The sequence below is a fragment of the Daphnia magna genome, linkage group LG8 (assembly GCF_020631705.1).
Source record: "Daphnia magna isolate NIES linkage group LG8, ASM2063170v1.1, whole genome shotgun sequence".
In the NCBI taxonomy this organism is placed as follows: Eukaryota; Metazoa; Arthropoda; class Branchiopoda; order Diplostraca; family Daphniidae; genus Daphnia; species Daphnia magna.
This window is the reverse complement of record NC_059189.1, coordinates 2,343,431-2,362,881: the sequence shown is the minus strand read 5'-3', so window position 1 is coordinate 2,362,881 and position 19,451 is coordinate 2,343,431. Positions and strand designations below refer to the sequence as shown.

The following is a 19,451-nucleotide window of genomic DNA, read 5'->3' as shown; positions in this document are numbered from 1 at the left end:
TCCACATGAAAAAAATTTTTTTTTTTTTTTGGTTTTCAACAATAAGTTATTGGTCAATAAAAGAGGCAATGTGATAAATGGAGGGAAACTCTAATAACGTCAAAACGAGCCAGACGGTCGATTGAACTGTTGAGGTACGTGTTTAACAGACGCTTCATTACCACCTTATTATACAACAGAATTGAAACATGAAATTCGATTTACAGAAAGGAACGTTTTCGTTCGGTTTCTTCTTAATGCAAATCACCTGATAGTTACTGTATAGCTCAGTATCCAGCGCTATTTTGGTAACATTTAGAAGGAGACATCCGATGTTGAGTGAAACTCGTTATTGATTAGTTAGGGTGGATTCAATCATCGGAGGAGGAGCTACATTTCTATCCTTTTTTTTTAATGGTGTGCGGACTGTAGACGTGCAGAACATGTTCTGATGGATCCCTTCCGCCCACCCGCCCCTGGTGGCACATTATACTTCCTTTTTTTTCCCCTTTTATTTTATATTATTGACCACTATGGCTGGCAGCATTACATATCCCTAACTAAAGAAATGGAAGAGCAGGGAGGGGCTAACTGTCCAGTTCCAACCGGGTGGATGGCAGAGCTCGGCAGTTCTTTCTACGACCAACTTTAGTTCTTTAATCATAACCCTCCTCCCGTTCCCATGTTCCCTAAAGTCTAAAAAAAACAAAAAATCATCAATTCTTCCTAATGAACTGTAAGTCGTTACAACTTTCAATGACACAAACTGCGATCGATGCTCCCGAAAAAAAATGAAATAAAAAGGGTGGAATATCTTGCGTGCATGTCTCTACAAGGACCGGCCCGTTTGTAGACCAACTACCGTCAACACGCAGACAAAGAACTCTTGTAATCAATACCTTTGGGTTGGGGGGCAATGGAAGGAAGCGTCGGCGTTCAACTCTATCGGCCCAACTGTACATAGACACCGCATAGATAAGAAGCATAGAACGGTGATACTACCGGTGACTGTCGGCCTTAGTTTCGATATCACCGCCGACGTGAATATCCGATGTTGACGTCGGCGGGATTTTTCTTTAGGCTACATCGTCGGTATACAAAACTGGTAGAAAGCGCCACGCATTCGGTGGAGAAAAAAAAATAAAGAAGAAAAAGAGACGAGGAGGAGGGAAGAAAAAAAAAAAATGCAGTCGTATGTGGAGCTTGAGTTAAGGTTATAGGACGAAGGAGGGGAGAATCTAGTCCCGCCCCGTGCTAGGGCGGCGCGTGCTCCAGTGAGCGTTTCATGGTTACAGCACGCGGACGTCTTGTCACTCTGCTCAGGGAGTGCGCGGGACTGAACGTGAAGGCCTAAAGGCATAGTCGATTAAGCGGGAAGAAAAGACGGACGATTAATTTAAACAACAATTTGTTCCTCGTCTGTGATGTTATTACTTTCGCGGTGAACTATTACCCTCCCTCCCCCAATTTTTTTTTTTTTATTTATTTATTTTCTTTTAACGAACAAACTGGTCATCGGTCCGCAATGGGGTCCTTCCGAGTGACGTTGAGTCTCCACAAGGAGCCGGACAACAAGCCTGTATTTTGCAAGGTGGACGGACAACGATTCGCTCAGCCGAGGACAGTGAAATTCCTTGCGGGTAGCAAATACCGCTTCGATATTAACATCCGTCCCGCCAAAACGGTCAGGTAAATGAAATAACTTTTTTGAAAAAAATTCGAATAAAGTAAAATAGAAATGATAGCAAATTTTTGGTGGCCAAGAAATCGCTCAATCTAGAAAGAAGAAAAAAACAACATTTAAATTCGAATTTCTTCCGAAAATAAAAATATAATTTTACGCCGCTTTGGATGAAATAAATCAATTTGAAGCAATTGATGCAATAATAACGCATCTGAATACAAGACCCAAATTTGAATGAACATTTTGAATAAGAAATGCGAAACAAGAGCCGAGAGGAGGCGACGGGGCAACAGACGGGGAGCTGGCTTCCATTAATCTTGGCGTCGCGAATTCCACATGCGCCCCCTCTACACAAAAGGCCATTGAATTTCCCAGTTGGCCTTTCCCGCGGGACTCCCGGCCTTATAGCCATAAGTCTTGCCCGTTTCATCCCCCCTATGTGTGCGCCACATGACGGAGAGTTCCAGGCAATCGAACTGTGTGGCGCGCATACTTCATTCAGAACCCATTTCTTTTTTTTTCTTTCAAAATTTCGCGCTCAACTAACGATTACCCCCCTTCGGTAGCACAACCCTTGGCATTTGCATGAAGTATTTGATAGGCGGCCATCGCTAAGGATACCAAAGCAAACAAAATGCGAAGTCCTCTAAGTGGATTGCGATCTGTGTCAAGGTGCGTGTACATTCAAAGGTAACGCGTCATATTGGATGACTTTGAAGCCCACACTCACCGCTATCGATCGGTAGATGCCAATTTTGCAGACGCGCGCGTGCATCGACTGGATAAAACATCAAGAAGGGCGAAGAAAACAGGTCGCTTGTGTTTACTTCGTTACAGCCAAGCGTGCGGTCTAAAGTGGTCGTAAATATAGGGACAAACTCGAACGAGTAGTGAACCGATCGATTTTAGATTAACTCACCAAACGTTTTCGCAGTAATGGCGCAAAATGATGGAAGATGAACCACAAACGTCAATTGCTTCAAAGGTAAAAAGGGGAGCTAATCTGGTTCGTTAATCAACTAAATTTCACGCTACGTGGTCGTCTTTCATTTTCCCGTTCTTGTTTTAGCGCTCGGGAAAATGAGATTGGCTCCCAACCCCCAACTGTTTTTTGTTTTTTGTTTTAAACTTCTGAGACTGGTGTTTTGAATTTCAAGGGTTTCGGTGACGTCATGGATCGCCATTAGCTACGGATCGATTGAAAAATCCAATGGATCGCTTCATGGCATGTCGCGCAATACGACGACAGACTGGATTCCAACAACAAGTTTTCCATCACAAAAGAAGCTAGCTTCACGAACTTGGCTTTTAAATGTCATTCTCGGTATTAGTACCTTAGTGGGACAATGACAGAGAAACAGCGGAACGATTACCATTACGAATAGGAAGTATATAGGGATTTTTTCAAACGAAACAATTAACGCCAAACAATCTCTATGCACAATCCGTTCACACAATACGCGAGAAAACAAAAGAAGAAGAAGAAAAAAGAAAGAATAGGCAAACTTTTTGTTGAAATGTGAGCTGGGCAAGACTGTCAAAATCAATACTCATTGCCTCTTCCATCCCATTTGATTTTCTCCTATTTCTCTTTCTTTTCTGTATTCCCATCTTCCCCATTTATGGATCATTAAGCTGCTGGATGTTATCTCTCCCTTTCAACGTCCGTAACGATCTACTATATTCTCGACCAAGTGTTTTTTTTTTTTTTTTTTTTCTGCCTCCGTCCGGGTTCGTTTAGCCCATGCACTTGACCATTCCGGCGGCTTTAACAACGGTTTATTGGCGCGACAAAGTGCAGCAGCGCCATAGAATAACGTGGCCGGCTGTTGCTCCAGTATTAAAGCTTTTCTTTCTTTCTTTCCTTTCTCCCCCTTCCCAAAACAAAAATGAATACAGAGGCATAGCCGTGATGGAACGAGCCCTCGAAGTGACCGACAACTCATCAAAGTTGGAAGACGAAAACGCATCCAGCTATTCCGCTTTTTTTCAATTGGACAATCTACAGCCGTCTAAGAAAGGGCAAAGAGAATCGGTTTCCTTGCACGTGAAGGTAAACCCATTGTTTGTTACGTTTTTTTTCTCTTGTCGTCCCCAGTTGACGTGATCCCAAAAGCTCATTTTAAAAAATCCCCGTTGGACTGATAGCGGATTTCTTCCGCTCTGTACATTTGCTTTGATGGATTTACTTGTCAACTGAAAGTCCCCGTTTATCTCGTGATATCTTTTCCAGATGGACGGAGGTTACGAGTTCACTACGACACTGCAAATCAAAATCTACAACGCAAAGAGCACGCAACACTGTGACTGGGGAACGACTGTTCACTCGATCGAGTACGAATGCCACACCGACCAGCAGAATAACAGCATTAAAATCGTCAAAGACACTTTCCGATAAAGAACATTTAATGGACGGGCAATTACAATCATTGCTGGTCATCAAGTGAAACGACCCACCCACATTATATGGCTTTCCAAACAAAGAAATTAGGTTTCCCTCTACGAATCAGATTTCCAAAGAACAACGAGATCTCATCAGTTTTAAACGACAAATATTAGTGCAAATTATATTAAATGAATCTAGTAGCATTTCTGTCCTGGATGTCGAGTGATTGATTGTGTTGTTTGATTAATTTATTTGGCCTATCAAACGGTAAGGCAATGCTATTACATCCACCCTCAACCATGACAAAGCAAGTCATTTACGCCAAAGGTTTCATCGTTCAAGCGAATATTGCAACAACAAAAAATTGCATCGCGTTTGTAGCATATTACCGAAAAGAAAGGGTTACTTCAATGAAGAGGAGCTGTTTACGCAGGCAACACTATCTAAGCAACGATGGGAAAACTCTACTAGTGACGGCATCGTTCCACCAATGGAAAGACGACGATAAGCCAGAGAGCGATCACACTATTGCGGCAAAAGTTCTATACCCGCAGCACATATCCACTTCGAATTTTAACCTCATCCGCCTCCAGCTCCTCCTCCACGCCTAGTCGGACGGTAGCATACGCCACTGCTTCCATCCCCCATTAACGGATTGTACTCTGAATAATGATCATGTGGATGTTAATGTTTAAAAATCGCCTGTTTTAGAATACAGTTTGTTGAATGCTTCAAAATGCAGTAATGCTTTTACCTGGCTTCAACTTTGATTTGTCAGATTTCTTTTTTAACACACCCTGTTGAAGTTGGTCATTACTGGATTCTGCTGCAAGAGTTTTACTGCTTCTACCTAACTTTGTGCCATACTTCTCCAGGTTCTTTAACTTTTCTTGGCGCAAAAGTTCTTCTTTCTATCAAAATTAGAGGGGAAAAAATCAAGTGGGAGCTCAAAAGAATTTGTTCAAAACACAGACCTCTTTTTGCTTTATGGCGTGTTCTCTGGCTTTTTTGTCATACTCTTCTTGCATTTGCCTTCTAGCTAATTCCACAGCCTCTTGCCTTGCAAGGATCTCATCTGCACCTGAGTTGATAAAACCATAATTCTAATCGGTTTTCTTCAATGAAAATAGGCTTCCTTCTTACTAAGATTTGAGTACTCGGCTGAGCTGGTAACCTGGGAAGAACGAAACTTCTGCACAAGGTAGTAGACACCAAGTGCAATAAAGAGAAGTAGCCATGGATTGATACTAGTGAGGACGGAAAGAGCTGCAAACACAAGTGTAAATCAAGATTGGCTCGACAAACCAAAATACTAGATGACATACTTTGCTCAAAAATACTCTGTTGGATGCCACTTGGTCCCCGACTGCTTTCAAACGTGCTATCCATGTCGTCTTCCACTACCGTTTCCACCGTCGCCCATTCGTCGGATTCCGTCATATTACTTTATTCAGATTGATCAATTCATTCGTAGAAATATCGTACTACTTCCCAAAGGAATTAATGTTTACAAAAGTGCCCTGTCACTTTTTTGACGGTAAAGCTCTCTCCGTTAAGCAGTTCACGCCATCTAGCAGTGAAGTTCACAGTAAGATTCACAATAAAAATTGATGGGACGACAGGGAAGGGTAGCAACAGGAAACAACAATATGGGTGCAACAAGATTGTGCAATTTTCAAGGGTTCCTCCACCTATTGGTTAGCCAAGAGCATGCCAACTACGTAGAATCTTAGCACAAAGTTTTAGAGTAGTCGGTCCAAGAGAACCTCTTTGAGGCTTCGATGATAAACCCGGTAGTGTCCTTGTTTACCAACATCAATTATTAATGTGACAGTTGAGCAAGCGTATCGCCTTGGAAGAAACTGTAGCATTTCATCTTTAAACGTAAGTTTTCAAGATAACCTTTGCTGACGGTAATACCCGACAGAATATAAAACAAGATTTGTATGATCTGCAGATGGGCAATAACAATTCCGTTTCTGTTGGCCCAAATGAAGGAAATCAAACTATGAAGACACCATCATCAAATAGGTATCATTCATATTTTTATCTATCAACTCATTTCCTAATTTCAAGTTGGTGTAGGAAAATGGCATGGCAAAGTGAAGATACCAAGGCAGATGAACTTGCAAAAAACACACCAGCAAATGCCAAATTTCTAGCATCTGATGCAAAAATTCCTCCCCCGGAAATTGAAAGCTTTGATATTTTTGATACTCTACATCATCTACCAAATGAAATAGAAAATCTTAAAATGCTTCAAGACTTATCGGAAGAAATTTTACATGAAAGACAAAGAATAATCAAGAAACTTAGAGAGATGGCAGACTATTTAGCCAAAACACACAATGACGTTCTAATCGCCGATCGTGTTGGAACTGGAATCGGAATCGGATCGGGTCTCCTTGTTATTGGCGGTCTAATTGCTGCTCCATTTACTGCCGGTATATCTCTCGGTTTGACAATCACGGGAACTGCCACTGGTCTCCTGGGTGGCGTAACCTCCGCAGGAGCTAACGTGACTGGTTACTTTATTTCCAAAAATGAGCTCACGTCTTTAAAGGCTGAACTCGGGGAACACTTATTGCACCTGGAAAAACTCTCCACTGCTGATTCAAAGTACTTGGTCAGAGCTACCCGTTGCCGTCCGACGTTGGAGATGTTAGGAAAACTATCAGAACAAGGATGGATGCTACTGTTTGGGACATTTCAAAAATTAATAACGCATGCTCTAAATGGAGACTATGCGCAGATCAACAAAGCTGTGAATCATATGACAGATCCTGAAATCAAACACTTAATTCAAAAACTTCCTTTGCCACTTGATCCGGAACTGTTGCACGCCCTAGCTGAGGTGTGTACTCTTGTAATGACTCAAATGCGTAGCATTAAACAAGCAGTAGCAGCTTTCTTGAATTACTTTAAAAGACCGGAGCTGGCAAAGCTTGCCATGATTTACACGAGTTCAGCGGCTGCAGCAAGAACAACCACCGCGACTGCAGCGACGGAAATCACTTCTGTCTTTCGTGGAACGTCAATGGCGATGAGCAAAACTGCTCGTACAGCAGCCGGGGCCTTAACTGCTGCATTTATCGTCATTGACGTGATCCACATGGTACGCATTTGCCACGAAACAGGGGAGACTCCAACAGTACAAGAACTCCGAAAAATGGCCAATGATCTTGAAGAAGAAATAACGGTTCCATTGGACGATATCACAAGAGAGAAGGAATTGCACAAAACGACCAATGGTTTTCAAAAAGAGAGCGTTCTTGAAGTCGACGCTAATAAAAAGACCATGGAAAAAGACGGACCTTGTTTCTGGGCGAGTGATGTTCGAGATAAAATAGGAGTTCCTTCTAAGGACAAGGGAAGGATTGAAGAAACGGACGAAGAGCAATTTTTTGATTGCCGAGAAAATTAATCTTTTTAACGCGATTTCCACGCAAAAATTTACACACACACACACAAACGCGAGGAAATACACTTTGCCTGCTTCTATGATAAAAATAACCTTGCAACATGGGAAAGCTAACATTGGGTACTTTAAACCTGGGTCTGTTTTGCAGCAATACACGGATATAAAATTTTGATAAAAATGTTCAATGCCTCGAGCGTCGCGCAACAACAAATTTGCCTGAAAATCAACAAGTGGCAAGGAAAACGTACATCAACGTAAGATTTCCAAGTTTAAAAAGGCATTTGAAATGTGATGCAATTCAGTTATCAACGTCGAAATATTTTTGCTACAGTATGCCCAAGACAAATGTCCTGAAATTTAGAAACAAGAGCTTTACGTAACGTTTCGGAAGTAAGTTATTTGTAACGGTATTGATTTGAACAATTTAACTTTGTAACGCAAAACGTTTCGTAAATTTAGCAAAACGCAATCACTGAAAAAAAGAAAAAAAAAAAAAAAATTTTTTTTTTTTAAAAAGGTTTTTTTCAAAAGCCGCGTTAACACATCATTAAATTCAGAAAAACAAAGTGATCTTGGTTGTGCTGTTCCTCAATCTAAAATCAGGTAGTATTCCGCTAGTTCGACAAAAAGAACACAAAGATGCCCGAAATTGCATCTGAAACGACTGATGAGCGTAAAGAGCAGACGATAACTGCTTTTTTTTTTAAAAAATAAAATTTTCCCCTTCTCCCACAATTAACATCAAACCCAAAAAGGCAATGGGTCACGTGAACCTCGAGCCTATGCTTTTTTTTTAAATGGTTGCAGAAGGAAATGTCACCGTGATTGCAGAAACGCTGCAACTCGATCGATCTTGTCGTGTCAACCTGAATTTTACTGAAGAAGACTGTATGGCGATGGACGATGGAAATCATTCGGACGTTCAGGTAATTAAAAAAAAGAGGCAAATAGAAAATTTTACGATCAAATAATTTTAATTAGAAAGCCGTCCAAGTCTACCAAAACAATTTCAATTATTATCAAGGATTGACGGCCAGCCTTTTGCCTATCCTGGTTATTTTCTTGGTTGGATCCATCAGCGATCGTTACGGCAGAAAACTGCCGATGGTCATCGTGCTAGGCGGGTTTGTCGTCTACGCTATCGTTTACCTCCTCGTTATTCTTAATCCGTCATGGCCTGTGGAAGTTCTCTACGCTGCTTCACTAGCCGTCAATGCAACAGGAAGTTGGGTCGTTTTCAACATGGCAGTCTACAGCTATTTAGCTGATATCACAACAATGGAAACGCGAACGAAACGTATGGGATGGATGGACGCTGCATGGTCGATGGGAAGACCCCTGGGTACTTTGCTCGGTGTATGGTTATACCAAACATTCGGTTACGTAGCTGTTTTCGCCGTCTCCGCCATCCTGTGGCTAATTTGCTTAATTTATACCGCAACTGTTATTAAAGAAAGCATTACAGAGCCCAGTGGAACAGTGGAGTCTGAAGAAAATCCCTTTCAATTTATGATCAGCTTGTACCAAACAGTTTTCAAACGTTACCCTCATCGAGTTCGAGTTTATTTACTTTTACTTGTAGCTTTCAAATTGGGTGTCTATCTCGTCCAAGGGCATCAAGTGAAATGAACTTTTTTAAGTTTTCCAAAGGTTTACGATTTTTAAAAAAATTTCTAATCGCAGGTTTACTTTTGGGGGGGGGTTTTTTTTTTTGTGTTTTTTTCAAAAATTAAAATTGGTCGGGCGCAAGTGACATTTCCCATCAAATTGGGATGGTTGTGTGGGTCGGAGTGGCATCGTCTTACCACCTTTCGGATTATACTGTCGCTATCTTTGGATTGGTATCCATCGCTATCTGGAACATCGTGTTAGCCAGCATTGTCGACCCGTGTATGTGGTGGTTGGTTATTGTTGCAACGCTATTAGGCGCTCCTAAAGCGAGCATCGAACCAGCCTTGCGATCTCTAATATAACAATTTTTGGGAAAAAAGGGGTTTTGGGAAAACATTGGCGTTTCTCGGACTCATGGAATCCATCTGGCTTATGGTAGACAAGTCTGTGTACACGCATCTCTACAACGCATTAATTCAATCTTTCCCGCAGGTAAACAAGCATCTCTAAATTCTTATGCCTTTTTTTTAAATTATTATTCAAAGTTTCTTTGTCGGTAGATCAATTTTGTGGTGGAGGGCGCTATTGCCAGCATATTAGTATGGGGATTGATTTTATTGAAACGAGACTCGGAGAGATTGCGCGATGGCAATGCGTTGCGACCTTCAGGTAACGTTATTGATTAATGCGTTATGTACGATGGAGAGAAAAAAACAACAAATGAAAAAGACCTTCGTAGTGGAAGTTATTGATAAAAAGAAGATCCTTACTCATCTCCGACCAATTCCTTAGTTAATACACGATTCAAGAAAACCCCAACGTTTGCCGAAACGTTGAAATTTCGAGTTTTAAAAATAAAGATATAAGAGGCAACGTAGCAAGCAGACATAGCAGAATAAAGAGCACAAAATCGAGGACGACAGTAAGAGAATCAAATCAGGATTTAAACGATCCGTATAACAATTTACGAGAGCCTGCTCTCCGGAAACCGAAAATGACAACCACTGTTAAACAAAGATACCGTGATTAAACGAGACTGGTTACGAACGTGAAAAACAAAAACATATTAAAATCTCTTTTGTAATGTTAAATGTACGTTATACACTAATAGACAAATTATTATTTGAATTTTGGGGAGGAGGGGTAAACAAATCGAAGAATTTTTGAAATGTTTATATTCCAATGATAAGTACTTGATATTTCATTAAGTTTATATCCCTCAGAGAGGGTGGGCCGATCCCGGAGGTACTGCAATACCGGGTCAACCCGTGGCGGGAGCAGTGCAAGCACTGTATTCCCGCCTGTTTCCAAAAATCAGTTTAATATTCTGGGGTCCATTTGAACCCGTATCAGATATTAAGCTGATAAGAACAGATACTACACTTTGATCTTAGCCAAAAGGCCGAGAAGCGATACTGTACCAGAGACTGGAGCAAGAATATGTAGCTTTTGGAGGCTCAAATAGCGTTAGTGTACGCGGGGTCTCAAAACTCAGTCAAACGCTAAAAATCGGGCATTACAATAAATCTTTCTATCATTTCGACATTGTGTTTTTAAATCAATAGGTTGTTCATTAGTCAGAAAAAGACATCAACCAGTTTTTTAGCATTTATAAAAAGAAAAAGCGCAGAAATTGGTATTTTCCGAACATCTGAAAAAGCGACGCTTACAGTAGTAGCCTTGGGCTATACAGCAGCGCCACCTGGCAATGGCTCTTGTAAACTAATGTTTGAAAATGCCCATCAGGTTTCGTTGACTCAAGCCAGAGAAAAAGAGCCCATTCAAAAAACGATGTAAAAAAAATAAATAATAATAATAAAAATTAAACGTTACAGATTTCAGCTAATTTGAGAAGCAGAGTTCAATGACATCATTACGATGCCACTGGCTATTTTTTAAACTCCACGTTTTTTTCTTTTTACTATGCATTTCAAATTCTGTTTGTTGAATCATGGCATTCCATTTAGATGAAACGTTAAATTATTGACAAGCCCTTGCTTTATCGCACAACAAATAAATCTCGTATCTTCAACCGACGCACCTAGATACATTTCGATTGTAAAAGCTGAGATGTTTAGATTAAAAAAAATATTATAAGCGATATCTGGGATGCAGCTAGGTACAACATACGAGTGTTCTCTGTTTTAACTTTACAAAAGACAGCATCTCTTTGTCGAGTCTTCCGCGCTCAAAGCTGGTTTCGGTGATAGTGTGAAACAAAAACCGTGATAAAAAAAAAACTGGGTTACCCGCTTACAGATGGGATCTGGAAACAGTGCTCCGGTTCCCTCGGGAGTAACAGCATCCCCGTCACTAACCAGGTATTGTCTTGTACCAAAAATTTAAGTAATAGTATGCAATATTGAAAAAAAAAAAAAAATGTGATGCAGCATTATTCAACGCGATGATGTGTCGGATGCCACTGACGGTGACACACCGGCAATTCAATTTGAAAAAGAATACCTTGCAACTGTAAACGCTTTACAAGATCGACTAGATGTACTTGAACGATTGGTATTAGTTCAACATCGATCAGAAGAGGTTCTTCAGCAAAAAATAGAAGTTATAAAAAAATTGCGAGATATGGCAGAAAGTCTGGAAACGAAACCCCACATGAATGTCATAATTGCGACCAGCACAACGACATCGACGAATCTCCCCTCTAGTCTAGACAACGTCTACTCCGCCTATCGAGGAACGCCGACACCCATGACAAAAACTGTTCAAACACCAACTAATGCATTTATTGTCACTGACGTGATTCAAGTGGTACGCATTTGCAATAAATTAGGTGAGACTCCAATTGTGCAAAAACTGCACAAAATGGGACTTGATGTTGAAGATTGACAATTCAGTTTCCGCTTGTATGCGTTCAATGGCGGTGCGAATTGCATTTTTTAAATAGCTGGTTGTCAATGAGTTCAATACATTTGACAAAAAATCTACATTAAGATCGTAATACATGCATATCAACAATCCAGTTACCAAACAATACGAGAAAGGGAAAGAGAGAGAGAGAAAATTACATGACGCAGATTCAAGTTTGTCGTTGTCAGGTGGGTGTGTTGGGGAATTACTTTGTTTTTTGTTTTTATAAGTACGCATTTCAAAATTCGTGCAAAGATATCTCTTATCATTCAGCGAAATCATGTATAGTATATATCATGTAGCTGCGGGCTACATCGGGCAGTTTCGGTTGCTAAGGCAAATAGGCCGGATAAAAAGAAAAGATGTGCGCCATCTGAGTGTGATTAAGAACTACGGGATTCTTCGTTATTAGTCAATCGCCTACAGATGGGGAATAACAACAGTGTTCCAATAATCAGGTAATTGTCTTGGCCAAAAATAAGGAAAGAATGTTCCAATAACCAATTGAATGCAGAGATCCTCAAAACAATGGTGCGAATGTCACTGGCCGTGTCGCACCGGAAGTTCCCGCTGGAGAAGACGCTCTCGGAGTTTTAGAAACAGTATACCATCTACCAGACGAACTTGAACGATCGAGATTGCTTCAAGATCCAACGACGGATGTTCTTCAGGAAAGAAAAGATATCATACAAAAATTACGCGACATTGCGACAAATCTGGAAAAAACCCACAAAGACGTTCTGATCGCCGATCGTGTTGGAACAGGGGTCGGAATTGGGGCGGGCTGTCTCGTTTTAGGCGGCTTAGTCGCAGCTCCATTTACTGCTGGGCTATCTCTTAGTCTTACAGTCACGGGAACCATCACCGGTGTCGCGGGTGGATTGACGTCTGCAGGAGCTAACATAACTGGCTTTGTCATGGAAAAAAAAATGGTTGCATCTTTGGAAGAGGAACTCAAAACTCATCTAAAGCACGTAGAACAACTGTCCTCGTCTGACTCAACGTACTTATCCCGCGCTCTCCGTATGCGACCAACGCTGAAGACGTTAGGAAACCTATCACAAGGAGGCTGGATGTGCATGGTCGCTACACTTCAGAAATTTATAAGACTGGCTTTAAACGGAAACCACGCTGAAATCCACAGAACTCTAAACCATCGCATAGACCCCGAAATCAAACGTTTAATTCAAATGCTACGTTTGCCCATGAACCCCGAATCGCTGCAAGCTCTAGCTCAAATATGTACTCTAATAGTTGATGATATTTGTAGCATTAAAAACGCAATCAAAGCGTTTTTAAACTATTTTAAACGACCAGAATTGGCCAGGCTTGCAATGATCTACACGAATACAGCAGCTGTAATGAGAACGACGACCACCACGACTACAGCGGCGAAAATCACTTCTACCTTCCGAGGAACGCCGATGGCCATGACTAGAACTGCTCGTGTTGCAGCTGGTGCCCTAACTGCTGCATTCATCGTCGTTGACGTGATCCACATGGTCCACATTTGGAATGAAACAGGCGAGACCCCAACCGTGCAAAAATTTCGCAAGATGGCGGATGATCTAGAAAACGAGATTCGCTCTCCGCAAGGTGAAATGGAAGACAACCTAGAAAGTGGAGAACTCGACAACGCGAGTCATTCTAACCAAGGAACGGAATGAGCTTCTGCAAGAAAACGAAGGTCAGATGGAGCCGACGAAAATAACTATACGTTAAGTACGCAATAGTATGATGTGGGTGGTTTCAAAAACGGGAATTTAGTCTTTAGAAAATGTATTGAAAAATAAAATGTTCGCGTAGTATGCCTTCCATGACAATGCAAATTCAATGTAGCTTGGTTCAAATTAGTTCAATACATATGTTTAGATCAACAATATGGTTACGAAAGGGTGCGTTATCAGCAACAAACAGCAAGAGATAAGATTTAGCGACATTCGTGAAGTAGAAGAGATCAAACTCTTATCATCAAAACAGTAGGTGTTTTATCAGCGGACAAATAAGACCAGCAACGAAGCCCTTTTTTCCCGACTGGACAAATAGACAACAATCTGGTTTTAGTAAAGCGAAGAGATAACAATGAAGCAGACGAAATAAGAAATGCTACGAGGCAAATGTACACCCTTAAGGCCGAGAGAAAACAATAATAACATCGTGTCTTGAAGCCTTTAAGAATCAAATGCTGAACGCAATTCGATAATTTCGAAGAATTTGTTGCAAAAAGTTTGGTAGTTCTGCAGGGCAGACTATTTTTAAAAATTTTCACCAGAAATTTATGAAACGAATCAAATTGGAACCAATGCAACAGCTGCAATAGTTCTTTTTTAGTCAACAGCGCATATCTTATTCATCTAGAATTAAGGGTTAGGAATTGAATGCACTTTCAGAATGGAGACGGCTGCTGCACGATCAGCCGACGTGTGGGCAATTCGAGCACCGTTGAGCCGTCGACTCCCAAAAAACAACGTGACAACAACAGTTCACTGTCAGCAGCCGACTGGTATGGTCATTAGTAAGCAAAAATGGCAGAAAAAAAAGAGGATCTGGCCGACAAAGAAAATGACCAAGTCGGAGTCGAATCAATTGATACGGCCAATGGCCCGTGGCAAAAAACTTTCAAGCAGTTCAAAAAGGTAATTGTTTAGTTCAACAAGGATAATTTCATACTTCAAAACAAGACAAAAAAATTTACCCACAGGCAATGGGCCACGTGACCCTCGAGCCCATGCTTTTTTTAAAGATGGTGGCGGAGGGCAACACGATCGTTATAGGAGACACACTCGAAATTGATCGAGTATGTCGTGTGAATCTAAATTTTAGTCAAGAAGATTGTATGGCAATGGACGATGGAAATCATTCGCAAATTCAAGTAAATGATTTTTTTTTTTTATCTTTGCGCAAAATAAAACTAAAATACTTTCACAACAGGAAGCCGTTCAAGTGTACCAAAACACCTTCAATTATTATCAAAGTTTGATAGCAAGCATTTTACCCGTATTAGTGATTCTTTTTGCTGGATCAATAAGCGACCAATACGGTAGAAAACTTCCAATGGTCACTGTACTCGCCGGCTTTGTTATGTTCTCAGTAATTTACATTATTACGGCCCTCAATCCTTCATGGCCAGTGGAAGTTCTCTACGCTGCCACGGTGGCTGTTAATGCAACAGGAAGTTGGGTCGTTTTCAACATGGCAGTCTATAGCTATCTAGCCGATATCACAACGATGGAAACGCGAACAAAACGTATGGGCTGGATGGACGCTATATGGTATATGGGTGGACCGATTGGCACTTTAATGGGAGGATGGTTATACCAAGCGTATGGTATAGCCACCGTTTTCGCTGTGTCTGGTGTGCTGTGGCTCCTCTGCATAATCTACGTCATTTTAATCGTCAAAGAAAGCATTGCGACGCCGACTGAAACAACCCCAAAAGGAAAACCGTATCGTTATGTACTGGACCTAGGGCGGGCAGTTTTCAAAGCTTACCCAAATCGAGGTCGAATTCATTTGTTTCTACTAATGGCTGTGAAATTGGGAGTCTTTCTCGTTCAAGGACATCAAGTGAGATAAAATTTTAAATTAAATTTCACCCATTTTACGAAAAATTGCAATGTTTTTACAGGTTTACTTGTGGGCACGACGTGTGCTCGGCTGGGATGCCACACAGTTTTCGATTTGGACAGGAACCGATGAAGCGGTTCATCAGATCGGAATGGTCGTTTGGGTTGGGCTCGCATCATATTACCACCTATCGGATCACACTGTTGCTACATTCGGATTGGTATCGATCGTGGCCTGGAACATTGTGTTGGCTTGCATCACTGGACCGTCCATGTGGTAGCTGGTTATCATAGCAACTCTATCAGGTTCACTGGAGGGAAGTATAGAGCCCGCCCTGCGAACGTTAATTACAAGCATCCCGGATAAGAAAGATATTGGGAAAATCCTAGCTTTTCTTGGACTGTTGGAAGCCATATGGCTGATTGTCGACAAGAGCCTCTACACTTTCCTTTACAATGCGTTCATCGAATCTTTCCCTCAGGTACGAAAAAGTTTTATGTTCAAGAAAGTTCACGTTTAACTGGCAATTTTGGGTGCAGATCAATTTTGTGGTGGAGAGCTTTATTGCCATTCTACTTATAATCGTGGTCGTTATGTTAAAAAAAGATTGGTTGAAACACCGGGATTCAAATTCTGCGAAACCTTCAACAGATTAAATTTACAATTTCCATTTTCATCTCAGTTGTTACATTTATCTAAAGATAAAATAAAAAACCGATTGAATTCAAAAACGAGCCTTGCCAAAAATCTCTTTTTGCAAGACCAAAAAAAAGTACAGTTAGAACAAAAAACCCCTTACAGCTAGTTGAGATAATAAATTTGCAGATTTCTCCTACCTTGTTCTCAAGTAGCTCAATGTTACAGGGAGGAAGTCATTCACCAATCCTGTAATGGAAGGTATTTTGTGATTGAAAAACAAAGAGTTAGTATTTTCATGAGGATTGGTGTAATCGAACAAAATAGTTCAGGTCTTAATATTACCTATGCAAAATAAGGCTTGGGCAGGAGCTCGACTGGAGTTTTTGAAGATTGCAGTGGTGCTATGAACACCAATGAAATATTGTCACAATGAAGAATGGAATTCTAGCATCTCTTGCTGTTTTTCTAAGTGCAGTGGAACACATAGCACTGGTCCAAGAGAAATGTAATGAGGTGTCATTTGGATCAATTTCTTCAATTGCACGGCCGAATTGTAATATTCTCATCAGACAACTGTTTCTTCGGATTTCGAGCGACCACGCCACGCGTTACCTTCACCTCTAAATACGAAGTAGTCAGTGGCTCAATGCGCCCTCACCAATCAATAGATTTTAAAAGAAAAATCTGTGAAGTTGCATGTTTTCCAGGGAAACAGGCTCAGTTTAAGGAATATGAAATAAAAATGAACCAACGCGACGTATTAGACTTTAATTCGCACAAACGCAGATAACAACGATTGCGAATGTTCGCGAAATGACCACTTCACATGGAATGAACGATGTTAAAATTCACACAATTGGGCGCCAACTCGCCTCTTTTACCTTCCGGCGGACAGCGATGTTGCACGCGAGAAAATATATTTAATTTCTTTATTACTAACCTGAAAAAAGAGTAACAAAAATCAATATTTATTCATTTTTTATTTAAATTTTTTTTTTACCTTAAGAATCAAGACGAAACATTCCAACTCGTAATTTTTTCTTTTCTTTCACACGTGCAATTGTTTTGATCGAAAATTCTTAATCGGTAATCGCATTTGTTTCTTCGATACTTAAGCCGAGTAAGAGCTACTTCCACTTGCCCAGATTCTTTTAAGACATCGTTTCGTTTGCCTTTCGGTGCTTTCGGCCCGGTTTCTTTTTCTTCTGCCTAGTGGGCACATGGTTTTGGGTATAATCTTTAAAAAGATAACTAGAAATCGAAAACTAATTACGTTAACAGGTGATACGTGAATCAAATTTTTCCCTTTTTATTCTGTTGACCAAAAGAACTGCTTGGTTTCTTTGATTCAAGAGAATTGTCGAAAGAAGTTCTTGCATTCTATATACAGTGGGTCCCCCCACCATTCTCTTGGGATGTTTATAATTGGTGTTTTCTTTTGTGCAATAGTATCATCTACTTGAAAATGGGAAATGTCCTAGCTTCCAGCCCTCCTGCACCACCACCACTACCACCTGCATTAGTGGTTGAGGAACGGCATTTAGAAAACCCTGGAACAGTAGAAGATTTGCACAAGAAAACAAAAGGTAGGATTTGATGCAATATGTGTGGTACACACTCTGGTTTTTATTTATTTTTTAATTTTTTTAGATGTTTTCCCAGTTAATTTTGATGGAGCAAAAATTATGGTGAATAAGGGTCTCAGCAATCATTTCCAAATCTCTCACACACTCAACATGAGTTCGGTGACACCATCAGGTTACAGATTTGGTGCAACTTATGTTGGAACACAACAGTATGGCCCTGCTGAAGCATATCCTATATTGCTTGGTGATATTGATCCTAGTGGTAATCTTAATGCAAACATCATTCACCAGTTAAATAAGAATATCCGCATGAAATTTGTCTCACAGGTATATTATTTAAAACCAAGACACATTACATTCATTTGCTAAAGAATTTTTCCTCTACATTAGATTCAAGGTTCAAAATTTGTTGCCACACAACTGACAACCGACTACAAAGGCAGTTCCTTCACAGCCTCACTGACAATGGGAAATCCTGATTTTATCAATGGATCAGGTAATGTAAATAAATTGTCCTGGAGCTATTTACATTTCTCTTTGACATAAAAAAATCCTTTTTAGGTGTATCTGTACTCCACTACCTCCAAACAGTTGTACCTAACGTTGCCGTCGGCGCGGAAGTAGCTTACCAGTATGGTTCAGGAATTCCAGGCGGAGGTGTCGCCGTCATTTCTGGTGTTGGCAGATATACCGGTGCGTGAAAATGTATGTCTGTATCCACTCTTGAACTATAAAATTTATAATCATATTTAGGTGCCAACTGGAACTTGAGTGGCACAGTGGGTGGGTCTGGTTTACACCTGTGCTATTACCAGAAAGCAAGCGAACAAGTTCAAGTGGGTGTGGAACTGGAAAGCAACATCCGAGCTCAAGAATCAGTAGCATCCATAGGCTATCAGGTAATTGCCTTTTTTGTGGAATTACCGTATTCAGCTATTTATGTAATTTCTATTTCTTAGATTGATTTACCGAAAGCAAACCTGGTCTTCCGTGGCATGTTGGATTCTAATTGGACTGTCGGTGGAGTATTAGAAAAGAAATTGCAGCCTCTCCCGTTCACTTTCGCGTTGAGCGGTTTGATGAACCACCCCAAGAATCAGTTCCGCTTAGGTTGCGGATTGATTATTGGCTAGAATCGAAGAAATAGCTATTGTGATGCCAAGGAGAGGGTCATACTAATTTGTAGTCAATTCAAATCTACCACATGAGCATGGACAATTTGGTATAAATCAGCTGTACAACGATGCCATCCGATTCTTTAAATATCATTCAATTCCTGGACAGCCGTATGGTTGTAGCAAATTGTTCATACAAATCCACTCGGTAGTAAATATGTCTAATACAACAGATTTTTTTACAGAACCATTTCATGCAGTAGGCTTAGAGAATAGTCTATGGGAGGCTGTTGCGGTTCACAAACCGAAACCAATTCGACTTGAAATCTTTTGCGCTCGAGATAACGGTTTCTCCTTTACAGACGACGTTCAGCTTTTAAGGTGTGTTACTCGACAGGTGTTTTCTCTACTTTCATGTACGAAAAAAGTGATCATTCTTTATCAATTAACATAGGTTCGTTAAGAATAATTACATAGTTTCATTTATTACGCATTATAGTATTTACGTGGCCTGTTTTTACGAACCGTAGTTGTGAATAGAATGGCTTTTAACCTATTCAATTTTAACGTTGAAAAATGCTATTATTGTGACATA

At 40.6% G+C, this 19,451-nt stretch overlaps 6 protein-coding genes, 1 long non-coding RNA gene, 1 other non-coding gene and 1 pseudogene across 9 annotated transcripts; 7 read left to right on the top strand and 2 right to left on the bottom strand.

Moving 5' to 3' along the window:
• The first annotated feature begins 1,246 nt into the window (after positions 1 to 1,246).
• LOC116928432 (CB1 cannabinoid receptor-interacting protein 1) lies at positions 1,247 to 7,640 on the top strand. Of its 2 annotated transcripts, XM_032935526.2 has the most exons (4): positions 1,247 to 1,668; positions 3,563 to 3,716; positions 3,897 to 5,933; positions 6,007 to 6,178. In XM_032935526.2, the coding sequence occupies exons 1-3, from the start codon at positions 1,505 to 1,507 to the stop codon at positions 4,059 to 4,061; spliced, it is 483 nt and encodes a 160-aa protein (XP_032791417.1). In that variant the 5' UTR covers positions 1,247 to 1,504; the 3' UTR covers positions 4,062 to 5,933; positions 6,007 to 6,178. The 2 variants fall into 2 exon arrangements, with proteins under 2 accessions (XP_032791417.1, XP_032791403.2); XM_032935512.2 differs by lacking the exons at positions 1,247 to 1,668; positions 3,563 to 3,716 and having other exon boundaries at positions 5,761 to 5,933; positions 6,007 to 6,080; positions 6,135 to 7,640.
• LOC116928438 (selenoprotein S) lies at positions 4,280 to 5,518 on the bottom strand. The gene is made up of 5 exons (XM_032935524.2): positions 5,375 to 5,518; positions 5,193 to 5,315; positions 5,024 to 5,130; positions 4,804 to 4,960; positions 4,280 to 4,711 (listed from the first exon to the last, which is right to left on the bottom strand). The coding sequence occupies exons 1-5, from the start codon at positions 5,487 to 5,489 to the stop codon at positions 4,629 to 4,631; spliced, it is 585 nt and encodes a 194-aa protein (XP_032791415.2). The 5' UTR covers positions 5,490 to 5,518; the 3' UTR covers positions 4,280 to 4,628.
• A 556-nt stretch (positions 7,641 to 8,196) lies between the features above and the next one.
• On the top strand, positions 8,197 to 9,443 carry LOC116928434 (solute carrier family 46 member 3). The gene is made up of 3 exons (XM_045177911.1): positions 8,197 to 8,396; positions 8,452 to 9,090; positions 9,207 to 9,443. Exons 1-3 carry the CDS (start codon positions 8,268 to 8,270, stop codon positions 9,441 to 9,443), a joined length of 1,005 nt encoding a protein of 334 aa, XP_045033846.1. The 5' UTR covers positions 8,197 to 8,267.
• Positions 9,444 to 9,448: 5 nt separating this feature from the next.
• Positions 9,449 to 9,900, top strand: LOC123475599. Its single transcript, XR_006650958.1, has 2 exons — positions 9,449 to 9,573; positions 9,642 to 9,900. It is a non-coding gene; the product is annotated as an uncharacterized LOC123475599 (long non-coding RNA).
• A 404-nt stretch (positions 9,901 to 10,304) lies between these two features.
• LOC116929890 lies at positions 10,305 to 10,495 on the bottom strand. The gene has a single exon (XR_004398151.1). It is a non-coding gene; the product is annotated as a U2 spliceosomal RNA (small nuclear RNA).
• Positions 10,496 to 11,160: 665 nt separating this feature from the next.
• Positions 11,161 to 12,026, top strand: LOC116928439. The gene is made up of 2 exons (XM_032935525.2): positions 11,161 to 11,402; positions 11,472 to 12,026. Exons 1-2 carry the CDS (start codon positions 11,341 to 11,343, stop codon positions 11,926 to 11,928), a joined length of 519 nt encoding a protein of 172 aa, XP_032791416.2. The 5' UTR covers positions 11,161 to 11,340; the 3' UTR covers positions 11,929 to 12,026.
• A 225-nt stretch (positions 12,027 to 12,251) lies between these two features.
• LOC116928435 lies at positions 12,252 to 13,829 on the top strand. The gene is made up of 2 exons (XM_032935518.2): positions 12,252 to 12,407; positions 12,464 to 13,829. Exons 1-2 carry the CDS (start codon positions 12,376 to 12,378, stop codon positions 13,614 to 13,616), a joined length of 1,185 nt encoding a protein of 394 aa, XP_032791409.2. The 5' UTR covers positions 12,252 to 12,375; the 3' UTR covers positions 13,617 to 13,829.
• Positions 13,830 to 14,300: 471 nt separating this feature from the next.
• LOC116928433 lies at positions 14,301 to 16,247 on the top strand (annotated as a pseudogene).
• A 1,036-nt stretch (positions 16,248 to 17,283) lies between these two features.
• Positions 17,284 to 19,103, top strand: LOC116928420 (mitochondrial import receptor subunit TOM40 homolog 1). Its single transcript, XM_032935501.2, has 7 exons — positions 17,284 to 17,436; positions 17,605 to 17,741; positions 17,806 to 18,068; positions 18,132 to 18,237; positions 18,303 to 18,434; positions 18,495 to 18,640; positions 18,701 to 19,103. The coding sequence occupies exons 2-7, from the start codon at positions 17,621 to 17,623 to the stop codon at positions 18,872 to 18,874; spliced, it is 942 nt and encodes a 313-aa protein (XP_032791392.1). The 5' UTR covers positions 17,284 to 17,436; positions 17,605 to 17,620; the 3' UTR covers positions 18,875 to 19,103.
• The last annotated feature ends 348 nt before the right edge of the window (positions 19,104 to 19,451 follow it).

Excerpts from the sequence above, each read along its gene's own strand:
- LOC116928438 (XM_032935524.2), bottom strand. The coding sequence starts at position 5,489 with ATGACGGAATCCGACGAATGGGCGACGGTGGAAACGGTAGTGGAAGAC. Across the intron at positions 4,961-5,023 it reads ACGCCATAAAGCAAAAAGAG|AAAGAAGAACTTTTGCGCCA; the intron begins GTCTGTGTTTTG and ends TAATTTTGATAG. Across the intron at positions 4,712-4,803 it reads CAAATCAAAGTTGAAGCCAG|AGTACAATCCGTTAATGGGG; the intron begins GTAAAAGCATTA and ends ATCATTATTCAG.
- LOC116928439 (XM_032935525.2), top strand. The coding sequence starts at position 11,341 with ATGGGATCTGGAAACAGTGCTCCGGTTCCCTCGGGAGTAACAGCATCC. Across the intron at positions 11,403-11,471 it reads GCATCCCCGTCACTAACCAG|CATTATTCAACGCGATGATG; the intron begins GTATTGTCTTGT and ends AATGTGATGCAG.
- LOC116928434 (XM_045177911.1), top strand. The coding sequence starts at position 8,268 with ATGGTTGCAGAAGGAAATGTCACCGTGATTGCAGAAACGCTGCAACTC. Across the intron at positions 8,397-8,451 it reads GAAATCATTCGGACGTTCAG|AAAGCCGTCCAAGTCTACCA; the intron begins GTAATTAAAAAA and ends AATTTTAATTAG. Across the intron at positions 9,091-9,206 it reads ATCTCGTCCAAGGGCATCAA|TGGTCGGGCGCAAGTGACAT; the intron begins GTGAAATGAACT and ends AAAAATTAAAAT.
- LOC116928432 (XM_032935512.2), top strand. The coding sequence starts at position 6,007 with ATGGGCAATAACAATTCCGTTTCTGTTGGCCCAAATGAAGGAAATCAA. Across the intron at positions 6,081-6,134 it reads AAGACACCATCATCAAATAG|GAAAATGGCATGGCAAAGTG; the intron begins GTATCATTCATA and ends AAGTTGGTGTAG.
- LOC116928435 (XM_032935518.2), top strand. The coding sequence starts at position 12,376 with ATGGGGAATAACAACAGTGTTCCAATAATCAG. Across the intron at positions 12,408-12,463 it reads AACAGTGTTCCAATAATCAG|AGATCCTCAAAACAATGGTG; the intron begins GTAATTGTCTTG and ends AATTGAATGCAG.
- LOC116928420 (XM_032935501.2), top strand. The coding sequence starts at position 17,621 with ATGGGAAATGTCCTAGCTTCCAGCCCTCCTGCACCACCACCACTACCA. Across the intron at positions 18,069-18,131 it reads GCATGAAATTTGTCTCACAG|ATTCAAGGTTCAAAATTTGT; the intron begins GTATATTATTTA and ends CCTCTACATTAG. Across the intron at positions 18,238-18,302 it reads TGATTTTATCAATGGATCAG|GTGTATCTGTACTCCACTAC; the intron begins GTAATGTAAATA and ends AATCCTTTTTAG.